Consider the following 12,331-nt stretch of genomic DNA (forward strand, 5'->3'; position numbering starts at 1 on the left):
TTTCCTTTTTTCTACCACTGTCAAATGTACAAACATTTACCTACTGGTTTAGACAATATCTCTGGGTTTACCTTTTGTTCCTTTCTGCTCTCTCACCCATATTATATCCACGAGCAAGTCCTGGCCCTTTTACCTCCAAAGTATGTCCTGAACTGTCCCATTTCCCTGAAACCTAAATCAAGGTACTACCATCTCTTCTGGATCACTGCAAGTTTCCTAATGCGCCCCTCACTTCACGTTTGTTCTCCGTAAAGCAGTCTGCAGTCTATCTACAAAGACAATCAGCTCCTGGAAGTTACCTGCTCAGACACTGGCATTTGTTTCTTATAAGCACCAAGCTCCTCAAAACACTGTGGCCCTCTCCTTAACTCTCATCTCACGAGCCTCTCTCTGATTGTGATGTTCTGAAATGCAGGGCTATTTTTTCTCTTCCTGGAACACTCCTTTTGGTCTGCAGATATTTGCTGTATTTATGCACTCTGAAACATTCATTTTTCAGAATGTTTCTTAGCTATTCCTTGTCAGTATTAGGCCTCCACTCTGCAGTCAGCCTTCCTTCATTTTCCCGGCCCCATCCACTCCTCAGGTCCACTGGATATCACGGTAGGTGTCACTGTGGCCATGACAACCTACGAGGTGTGCCCCTGCTCGGACCCGCCTTCCTCCCCAACCGCCTGCCTTTCAGTTGTTCTGCTTCAGTCTCGTGAGTCATCTCTCTGCTTCTCAACCACATCATACATTCTTGGGACTGTTAAACTGGATTGTCAGTACCACTGGCTAGAGAGCCACCCAAGGGGATGGGTGAAGCTCACTTCAGGGTGTGCTGGGTGGGTCAGGAAGCCTGGAAGGACCACGGAGACTCTTATCCCTTTCTCTCTGGAGCTGTTCCCCTGCTCTGTTTCTTAGCCACCATGAACTAGAAGCTTTGCTCCTTCAGGCTTTCCCACAGTGATGTGTCTACCTTGGAGCCAACCGTGGCCTGAACCCCTTGAAAGAATGAGCTAAATTAAACCTCTCCTCCTTTAAATCGTAGGTGTCTAGTACCATGTCCCAATGGTAGGAAAACTGACCAAAACAATGCTTTTAAAAGGCTTGGTATTTACTCTTCCCCAGCTAGAGTGTTTGTCCAGACGTTTGAAGTGTAATGTCCTCAGTTTATTCAGGGCCCTGCTAACTTCCATGTCATCAGAAATAATCGTAATCCAGAGAAAGGATGTGCTTTGTATGTAGAAATATTAGCACTTGCAAATGTATGTGAGGAAACCAGAAGACTAACGGATGAATCTTGGTCATCCTACCAAAAGATCATTTCTTTTCTCTGCTTTCTGCTGATATACTTGCTTATTTGTTTGTCATATGTTCTGTTTACTGGAACGTACGCTGTAAGGATAGAGCCTTGCATTTTCCCCAAGAATGACTCTGGCCCCTTGAACACACTTGGTAATGTGCCATAGGGGTTTATGTAAGCTACCTTATGCTAGGCTTGCTTAATATTTCACTGTAACATGTTCCTCTGTGACCATCCTGATGTGATCATTACATTTGCTTTATATATCTATGTTTTAAACCTGATTTCTAGAACTCGGATATTTCTGTACATTTCACATGTTGATAGAGATCACCCAAATGCTAACCACAAGGGCTGGAACAGTTCATACACCCACCAACGGTGCCTAGTGTCTACCCATTCATACCTACACTGGGTTACGTACATTTTTTATATTTTTGACTGGGAAGGAACCAAGGGAAGGAGAAAGGAGAAAGGGAAGAGAGGAAGGGGAAGTAAGCAGAATTCAGATGTTTTGCACACACACCATCTCCCTCTGATTAATGTAATCATTAGGTACTGCAAACACGGGCTGATAAAAGTAAAATTTAAAAAATTATTTTAGAAGGCCAATAATGCATTTTTGTTCATAGATTTGAAAATCTTTTTATATTGATATGATATGTGAACTTTTATATTTTTGTCCATTTTTAAATTTCACATTCAATTTTGCTTAATGTAATTATAAAGTCAAGATTTTCATATTCTATGTGCTATATAAACAATATTTGCAGCTTGCAGTTTGTCTTTTTGTCAAGCTTATGTATTTGCAACTTTTATAGGAAGTTATTTTACTTCATAAATTTATTTTCTTTCACTTTTAAGTGCCTAGTTTATTATTTTATATAGCTTTTGAGTGCTCTGTAGTGGATATTTTAAGTTATACTATTGTTATCTGTGTTCAGTTTTAGTTTATGATGCAGTGGGAAAGAATTCAAATTGGTTTTGTTCTTTTCAGAAATGGTTGCTCAGTTTTCCTTATCATATGCTGACATGTGGGTATAATAGGTACAGTTCAGATTTACCAGAAAATTATTATGGGCCACTCATTAATACTTCATATACCATAGCTATACTGGTCTTTATATCAAGTTTAGCATGACTTGAGTCTACTTTTCTTAACAAAAAGCAAAGTAAATGCTGAATGTTTTAATTTGACCACAAAATCATTTCTCATTTGTACCTCATGCAGGAATCAGAGTTCTGATTTTATAACTGACAGTTCTGTTTCACATCAGTAAGGCAAATTTACCCTAAAATTGTGAGTGCTTTAAGCAATACATTAATGAGAATAACATGTAGCCTGCTAATGTGGTTGCCAGTTTTAAGTATTCAATTCAGTACCTCAGAACTCACATAACTTGAAGTTAGCTATTTTCAACTTCCCTCAAGCTTCAAAGTAAGCCATGGTTCCTACCACAAAGCAAAGAGAACCTTATTCAAGTCTCTATAACCCTATAATACATTCTATTTTTATTTTGAAAACACAATAAAATTAATTAAAAGTGAAGGGTAGTTAAATAAAATCCTCTATGATTAACCAATAAATAGCTACTGAATGTAAAAGAAATTACAATCAGAACTGAGTAATAAAAAATCTACATGACAAAAGTTATGAGGAACAATGAAAAAAATCTTTATAAAATGTTTAATTTTAAATGCATTTATCAAGAAGCAAAAAAAAAGTTTTAAAAATGTCTACAGAGTCAACAGGGGTAGCTAGAAAAAGAGTAAGAAAGAAAATAGAAAGATAAAAAGGAAAGATTAATCCAGCAATCAGTGAAAGTAACAAAATACAATATAAAATACTAATAAAATCAAACTCTTTTTCTCTTCAAAAAATTCATTGTTTAGTGACACTTGTAAGAAAGTTTGATCAAATTTTAAGGAAGAACTCAAGGTCAATTTTTAGAAAATTATTTCAAAAAGTAGAAAACAACAAAATGTATGTAGCTCATTTCAGTAAAATTATATTATCTTATATTCAAAACAGATGAGTCTATTGGTTTATTTTAATTATGATTAGTGCAAAAATATTAAATATAATTGCAAATGCCTATATTGAATTCCAAGAATTCTACTAAAGAACTACACTTAAAAGCATTACACTTAAGGATGGAATTTTAAATGGTTTTCTTTGTGCTTAGGAATAATACACGATTGCCACGATTGCTTAGCTTAGTACCAGAAGCACCAGCCTATAGTACAAAGGTAAGAAAAATACCGAAATTCACAGCAATGAGCACAACTCCTGAGGATTTCTAATGATATCAATATCTACTTAAGAGAAACAATAAAATAACTAGTAAGATTCATAAAATAGTTAATGTATGAATAATGCTGACAATAATTCACTGCATTTTTCTACTTGAGTGCTAACAAGTGAGAAAAGAAATCCACCGCTGGGTAAGTAGAGTAATACACATATCATGTATGTACATTCTAGGAGCTAGTGTAGACAGAGTATATAAGGTCGCTACAGAGATATTTTCAGAACCTTAGCACTAAATACTGTAGAAGATGTCTAGTTTTCTTAAATAAAAAATAAACTGTGCTTCTGAATGGGACAACATTACAATTTAAAGAATTGAAGAAATAATTCAAAGCATTTTTACATTAGAAACTTCTTTATTCTAAAATGAACATATTTAATAATGAACTGCTGAGAATTTCAGTGCGTGTGGATGAGACTAGAGGTCTTCCATCCTAACCCAGCTGATATTACACTGGGGACACTAGCCAGTGTTTTACCAGAAGAAAAAAGACTACAGCTGTTAGAAAAACGGAAACAAAATCCATCACTATTCACAGGCAATATGAATGTGTATTCGAAAAGGTAATCCAAAGATACATCCTTAACATTCAACAAATGCAACAGAGAAAATGAAAAGTAGAAAGACGTCATTACTAATGGCATAAAAAATCAAGTAACAATAAATCTAAAAGAAGTACAAGATCTCTACAAAAACTGTAAGACATTTTTCACAGAAATAAAAAAACCAACTTACACAACTAGAAAGCTATACCCAGTTCACGGATCAGAAGACTTAATTTAAAATGATGTTAATTTTCTCCAAACCAGTGTACTGCTAATCAGAAATCCAGGAGGAGTGCTGTGAAAATTGATAAGTTAATTCTGAAATGTATATGAAAATTCAAAGAGCTAAACTTGAAGAAAAATAATGCACTGGAGACCTTATTTTTATGGTAGTAGTTTTCAAATTTGGCTTCATTTTAAAATCATCTGGGAGATTTTTAGAAAGCTGATGATGACACCTTCCCTTTTACAAAATTAGATCTTTATCCTTTAAGAAGATACACAAGCATCTGTATTTTACAAATACCTCAGGTGTTTCAAATGTGCAATCAAGTTGAAGACCCAAAATCTGTTGCATATTATTATATAGAACATAGTACAAGTTAAATGTTATATACTGTTGAAAATTAGCATTAATTAACGCAAGAAGGAATTTGTGTAAAGATAGCAATTAAGCTCGTGCAGTAACACACACCTGTAATCCCAGCTCCTGGGAGGCTGATGCAGGAGGATGGCAAGTTTGAAGCCAGCCTGAGTGACTTCGTCAGACCCTGTCTCAAAATAAAATTTAAAAAGGGCCACGGTAAAGCACTTACCTAGCATGTGCAAGGCCCCTTAGTGTCATCACTAATGCAACAATAACAATAACAACAATGCATAGCAGTTAGATGACTGGAACACACATGCTGTTAAAAGAGACCCAGAAATTCAAGAGCACTGTTAATGACTAAGGTAACATGGTCATTGGAAAAGCACTGGAAAAGACAGCTTTGTGATGTCACTAAGCCAGATGGCTCTGTGTAAGAAAATAATAAACCTGGGCCTCAGTTTCAAGCCAAATAGAAAAAAATCTATTCCAGGTAGACTGTGGATCTGGAGGTAAAAGTAAATAATAGAATTTCCAGAAGGTAATGTTGAATATCTTCATAAACTTAAGATAAAGAAAAATGTGCTTGATACCACACAAAATGGAATATAACTATGGCTTAACCACACTGGGTACTAAGATTAAAAACTTCCCCTCATCAAAGGATGCTATTAAATAATGAGCAGGGCAACACGCAATAGAAAAAAGGAGGGAGGACGTGATCAAAGCGTGATACATGCATGTATGGAAACGCCACAGTGAAATCTCCACCAGTAATAAATACTGATACTTGTAATCATTAAAAAGATGAAATGTCAAGATACACCATAGAGGATGTTTACCATGCACGTAATGGATAGAGGGTTGTTTTATAAGTACTTCATGAAATCATTAATAAAAATTTATAAAATCTAATAGAAATGAGAAAGAGCTGTGAAGAATATTATCTATCAAGTACCCCTCCAGCTAGCCAAAAAGTGCATAAAAAGACATTCAGACTCATTAGTCATAACAGAGATCCTAGGACCATAGGGTTCCATTATACTCTTACCAGAATGACTAAAAAGACTGATAACACTGTTACTGGGCCTACAGATTAATTAGAATTTGAAACTTGTTTTTCATTACCCACATGAATGCATATACATGTGAGAATACATGTAAACAGTGTTCCTGATAACATTACCGGTAACAAATTCAACCTGGAAATAATCCAAATGCTCACTAGCAGTAAAATGTGTAAATTGTAGTATGCAACAGAAAGTGATATACACCAGAAATAAATAAACTATGCAGAACAGTGATTAACTTAACAAATACATTAAATACGTATGCCAACTATAAAAGAATACATAAAAGAACTTTCCATTTCTATAACCTCATCAATAGATAAAAGTCATAATAGTGGTTAGCTTGGAGTACCTGCACAACAATGGAAAAAGAGCATAAAATGGGGCTTCTAGAACATTTGTAGTTTTCTGATTCTTGACTAGAGTGATGGCTCTATGGATGTGCTTAAATTGTAAAAACCAATCTCAATTGTAACACAGTAGTACAATAATAAAGTGTGAAGAAGATGGTCTGAACACGTGTGTTTCGAATAATAATAAAAGATGTAATTTATCCCCAAGTTAATATGTAAAACCATTCAATCCAATGAGAATTACCATTGAATTTCTTATGAACTTAATTGATTTCTAAATATGTATATATATATATAAAATATGCTTAATATATCTGACCCACCAACCATCATGGCTTAGCGTGGCCTTCCTTAAACATACTCAAAACACTCAGGTTAGTGTTCAGTTGGACAAAAGCACTAGCAAAATGCCTGTTATATAATAAAGTGTTTAGTATGCAATTTATTGAATACTGTACTGAAAATGGAAAATGTAATGGGTGTGCAAATCCACTTTCACACCAGTGTATGTCAGGGACTGTTAATAAACAGGAAAGCCTTACCTACCAAATTCTTAAATTATTTTCCCAGTACCTTGACTGGATCTGACTCCATCATTGCTTCAATTCTACCTTTCTTCGCAACAAGAGTGTATAATTATTTAGAAAATGATCTCCATTTCTTGCACATATCCAGTCATGCACTTAAAGATTCTAGGCTGTATATTGGAGTTTTCAAAGATCTGTTGCCTGAATTACACCAAAATTTACCAACATATTCAATAATTTTAATTGAACTAAGACTTTTCAACATAGATTTTTAATTCTCTTGTGATGAATAAGCATTCATTTCTCTCTTTTTTTCTAACTTTTAAAAAATTTGTATTGGTGCTGATACCACAATCCTCCTGCTTCAGCCTCCAAGAGAGCTGGGATTACAGTCATGTGCTGGCTGCCCCGCAACAGAAGTTTTCCAAGTTGAAAATGTTATCACTTCAAGAATGAAGAGTTAGGCGACTGCAGCTACAGTAAGAGAAGTGTTGGCTTAAGCAACTTTTCGGAGTAGTTAAAACCGTGGGGAGCACTACCTTCTACAGCGTGCTCTTGAAGATTGCTTTTCTGTTAGGAAAAAGACCTTTTAAGATTCTAGAAGCAAATATTAATACTTTTTTGCTTTTGATTACAACCAGTTCCAAAAAACACGTAGAAGCCGTTGACCATCCACATGAATGACTGGGTGCATACAAAAATCCCAACAAGTTTCACACAGTGCTTATCTCCGGCCTCCAGGCACCCCAGAGACCTTACCTAATTTCTCTCTTCTTCAGCACTCTTGGGTCTAGATCACTTCTCAGTTAATTACTTTTTTAAAAAATCACTTTTCCTTTACATAATTCACACTCTATTAAAATTCCCACAAGAATTCCCAGGTGTATGGACTTCCAAAGAACTGTATTTTCTAGCCAGTGAAGGACTAAGACAGAGCTTACCTTCAAAATAGATGCCAGACTGGATTTCTAGGACCCTGGGCAGAGTCCTGAGGTCAAGGGACTGGACAAACTGTTCCAGAGACAATGCCATTGCTCCGGCTTGGGCGGTGTCGAGCCTTGGTTCCTAGAACAGCGCGTGGCTTCTGGGTATGACTGCTTGTTGGCAGTTGCAGTCCTCGCACATGACTCCTCCTGGGGCGGGCAGATATCACACTGCAGCCAAACCAGGCTGAAGCAGCTGGATGTGTGGAGGACGGTGAAGAGGGAGGAAGGAAAAGGCAGCAGACAAAAGGTGTCACCACTCTTTTTGTTCTCCTTGTGGCTTCATTTCCTTCTGACACCCAAGTAGAACAGGATGGGGGCGGGGTGAGTGTGGCTGAGCAGACACTGCCTAAAACGTGAGAACAGGTAAGGAGCTCCCTCTGGGTTTTGCTGGTCGGGTGGGCACCCACAGCCACGGCAGGGGGCTCCAGGGCCTGGGGCTCGTTCATTAGGGAGGGAGAAGCTGTGGAGGGCTGAAGGCTCCTCTTAAAAATGGCACCGCACTAATTCATGATCTCTCCAGCCCCTTCCTAAAGTTTCCTTTGTGCCTTATTTGCATACGTTGTGCTTTTATATTAAATTTGTTTCCAAAAGTGCTCTGTGTCAGCTCATTTTGGAACTCTGATGCTCCGGAGAGAGCATGGAAACCACTTTTTATTCTTACACAGCGAAAATTTTGCTGAATCTTCAAAGAGGGTGGGGGAGGATACCAAATGCCAAGGGATGCCGTAATTAATAGAGTGAGGTGCATGGGTTTTTTAAGGGCCCCGCTGTGATGGAAAGTATTTAGATCACTTGTTAGGAAGCCAGGGTTTCCTGGGCTCGACTCTGCTTTTGAATTACAGGTGGGCTTCAGCCTTGTCTTCTCCCATCTTCCTTGGTCTCATTTCTTAAGTGGAGAAAAAGTAGAAGTAAATAGTACATTTCTTCCAAGACCAAAATTCTACACTCCTGAGCCTGTGGTTTAATTTTAGGGTTTAAAATGCCTGCAGCAGAAACAGCTGAGAGAGTCTTATGAAAGCCAGCTCCCTAAACACCTGCTTCTCTCTGCTCTTTGGGTTTAATTCTAGCAGTGTTTTAGAACTTCAGTACACAAATCAAAGTGATATTTTCTGAGCTTTGTCAGGATAGGTAAAGGAAAGTTGGGTTGTACAGAAAGAAAGAGGCCAAAAGCTGCCCATTCTGTTGTTAACCTGGCCCCTAGACCCTTTCCAGTGGACTGTTTTGGCCTCAGACTGCAGGGCTCACCGCCAGATATAGAGGGTTGGAGTTGTCCCAGCTCGCATCAGGCCCTTCTAGTGGCTGACCTAGGAAGAAAACACTGTCTGACTTTGACACAGAGCTCAGCACACTCTTTCTGCTCCTCATAATTATATTAGATATTAGAAGAATCTGCTTGACAGTCTTTCTTTAGAAACCAGCATTTAGAGTGGTTTTCATCAGGAACTTCTATTGTGTCACTTGCAACGATTTTCCCAAATCTCCCAAACTTGATCTGACTTCACTGTCTCCCTAAGTCAGGCTCCGCAATCAACCACAAATTCTGTCTGCAGCTTCACAAAGTGTTTCCCATGGCTGATGTGTGGAAAGGACAACTGAGGACTGCTCCTGAAAAATCAAGCATTCATTAGAACAAGCGCTACGGTGAATCCTCTTTGATATCTCCTCCAAACTGTATTTCACATGATTTTTGTGTTTTTTTTGGTTTTTCTCCGGTACCGGGAACCGAACTCAAGACCTTGCGCTTGCCAGGCAGGCGCTTTGCCGCTGAGCTAAATCCCCAGCCCCTTCACATGATTAAAAACAAATCCCCAGGGGGCTGGAGATTTAGCTCAGTGGCAAAAGCGCCTGCCTGGCAAGCGCAAGGTCGTGAGTTCGGTTCCCGGTACCGGAGAAAAACAAAACAAAACAACAACAACAACAAAAAAAACAAATCCCCAAGTCAACTTTCTATCCTACTGGCCAATGGTAGTAAGATTTCATAATGTCACCAGTCTTTTGCAATTACCTGCGTTACCCCGGCTTCTCTTCTCTCGACAGGTAACTCTAGCACACTGTCAACATCAGCTAAAATCTGTGTCCCTTGCATATCCAATATTAGTTAATGATATGACCATTTTCTGTTTTCCAGGCCTGAAGGCTCAGAGTCATGTGAAACACAATTCTTCTCTAACCTCCAAATCCTTTAAGCTCCGTGGCTGATAGAACTAAACACGTCTGTATTGAGTATCTCCAGTGTTACTGCTTAATCCAGGTAGGAAACCCTTCTGACATGGCAAAGACCTCATGGGGGGGGCACCATGATAAAATTGGCAAAGAAGGTCATTGAGAAGGTACTCAAGGGGCTGAGGATTTAGCTCAGTGGCACAGCACCTGCCTGGCAAGTGCAAGGTTGTGAGTTCGGTTCCCCGTTCAGGAAAAAAAAAAAAAAAAAAAGAGAAGGTATTCAAGTGACACATGGTAAAATGACTATTACAGCTCAGTCAGGAAAACAGCAGATTAGCGATGTAGTGGCAGATTAACGAGAGCTCAGAAAAGAATCAGACTCTATATAATACTACATGTCCCACATTGAAAAAGTGGAATTTCAAAGCAGTAAGTAGGGAACACATTTTACCTGGTTGTTAAATAACTGGGAAACAATTAAGAGTTTGATAGTATTCCATACTCCCAAATTAAATTTTGATAAATTTTTAAATTAAATTTAAATGAAATAAACCAAACAGAAAAAAATACAATAAAAGGGGGATTATTTTTATTCAAAGTCTTACAAAAAAGACTAATAGATTTGGCAACAAATCTATGAAATACTTCTGTAGAACAAAAAGGAGTTTTAATAAAATAAGAGGGGAAGCACACCCCTCAGATAAAGAAGAGATCTGTGGATTTATATGGGACATTCATTAATCAACATGTAGAACAAAGAGACTCAAGGACTTTGGCTTCTAGCTATGAGTTTACATCCGACCTCTTCTCCTACAAAAACTGCTGGAAAACCTGGATGCTTTTTTTCACAAAAAGCTGTGTGGAAGAGCAAAATCCCGTCAGGATATTTGGGACCTGAAAGGCCAAGGTCCTAGGAAGTAGAGTAACACAATGGAGGAACCCAGTCCTGTACTTTCTTTTCGCCCCAGGCAGTGGTGGGTTAGTAGCTGACTGAGAAGCTGACAAACAGAGCAACACTGAAGGACAAAGAGGAGATGGTACGTTAAGTTTCTAGCACTTTCAAATAGCTGGAGAGACCAAACATTGGAATTGGGGTTAACAAAGCATCCAGGAAAACAGAAAGGATTTGTTTAGCCCTATTTTTTCCCTATAGGACTTCTGCCCACTCAAAAGCTGCAGTTTTTATGAGACAGGAATTAGAAAGAGCAGTGAGATGCTGAGAAGAAGCCAAGCAGCGCTTTCAGAATCCCACAGGGCTGGGAAGCTGGAGACCGTGGAGAAGGAGGAAGAGGCTCCCACAGACTCCATCTCCTCAGCTGAGGCCACCAAAGGTTAACAGAGAAAAGCAAAAGGAAATGCTCCCGGTGGGGAAAAGCTGCCAGAACGTCTATATTTTTTTCTTACAAACACAATGTCTGTGATTCAGTAGCAAAACAGGATGCCAGAAACAAGACAAAGAAAGAGGGGAAAGTGAGAGGCATTGAGGGAACCCATCTATCAGAATTATCAGTCACACAATTTAAAATAACATTGCTGAGTGTAGCAGTGCATGCCTGTAGTCCTAGATACTGGGGAGGCTGAGGCAGGGAGGTCTCTGGAGCCCAAGAGTTCAAGTCCAGCCTAAGCAAGGAAGAGAGATCCTGTCTCAAAAATGAATGAATACATTAATTTACTTAAATAAACTTGATTTACAGGTTCAAAACTAGAAAATAGGAAGCAAGGGAATTTTGCAAGAAAATTGCTGAAGGAAAATTCTGTATTTGAAAAATCTAATTACTAAAATTAAGAATTCATTTATGGTGCTTAAGACCAGATGGGGAATCTAGTATGGACACTCACACTGGATACAGGACAGCAGAAAATATCTACTTTTACAGACAGATTTTTTTAAAGCAGAATATCAAAAGAAAACATAAGGGAGATGTCAACCACAGAGAATAGGTCTCTTCTATGTACTAACTTACATGTGAGGAGGAAAAAAAGGAGAGAAAAAATAATTCAAGGGCAAATGTCTGGAAGTTTTACAAAGCTGAAAAGACATCAACCCACAGATTCAGGATTTGCCAAGAATTTCAAGGTAAATGCATAGAAATGCATACCAAGCAATATCATAATAAAACTTTAAAAGCCAAAGTCAAGAGGAACATTTTAAATACAACTTGAGGAGAAAAAAAGTCAGTGCCAACACAGAATCACCAATCAGTTGAGAGCTGTTGTAATAACAAAAGCCAATAGGACCAGGGATGTAGTTCAGTGGCACAAGGGCAGCACTTGCCTGGCAAGCTGTATTGGTTTCGGACTTATTTTGCAAGGGGAACAACACAATACAGGACACATACTTTATATGATTATTTATAAGTCACCCAAAGAACAGTATACAAAAGAGTGCAAGAAATCTGTCCACACACTAAGACCAAGGAATCCAGCTGAGGGCCTGGATCCCACAACGTCTACACGAGTTGAGCTGAATACCCAGAGCTCATAACAATGCCTCCGTGAAT

The 12,331-nt window shown here is 38.3% G+C and overlaps 1 protein-coding gene and 1 long non-coding RNA gene across 7 annotated transcripts in view; one reads left to right on the top strand and one right to left on the bottom strand.

Annotated features, from left to right (window-relative positions):
- Themis (thymocyte selection associated) overlaps positions 1–7,730 on the bottom strand; it is a 165,206-nt gene extending 157,476 nt beyond the window's left edge. For all 4 annotated transcript variants that reach the window (XM_005389175.2, XM_005389174.2, XM_005389177.2 and 1 more), the window contains exon 1: positions 7,623–7,730. In XM_005389175.2, coding sequence (XP_005389232.1) covers positions 7,623–7,713 — 91 coding nt within the window. In that variant the 5' untranslated portion in view covers positions 7,714–7,730. The remainder of the gene's footprint in view (positions 1–7,622) is intronic.
- A 214-nt stretch (positions 7,731–7,944) lies between these two features.
- LOC102011583 overlaps positions 7,945–12,331 on the top strand; it is a 16,822-nt gene continuing 12,435 nt past the window's right edge. For all 3 annotated transcript variants that reach the window (XR_261775.2, XR_261776.2, XR_001234994.1), the window contains exons 1-2: positions 7,945–8,030; positions 9,796–9,918. This is a non-coding gene — a long non-coding RNA (uncharacterized LOC102011583). The remainder of the gene's footprint in view (positions 8,031–9,795; positions 9,919–12,331) is intronic.

This window comes from Chinchilla lanigera, unplaced genomic scaffold (assembly GCF_000276665.1).
Source record: "Chinchilla lanigera isolate Chin_1 unplaced genomic scaffold, ChiLan1.0 scaffold00035, whole genome shotgun sequence".
Lineage (NCBI taxonomy): Eukaryota > Metazoa > Chordata > Mammalia > Rodentia > Chinchillidae > Chinchilla > Chinchilla lanigera.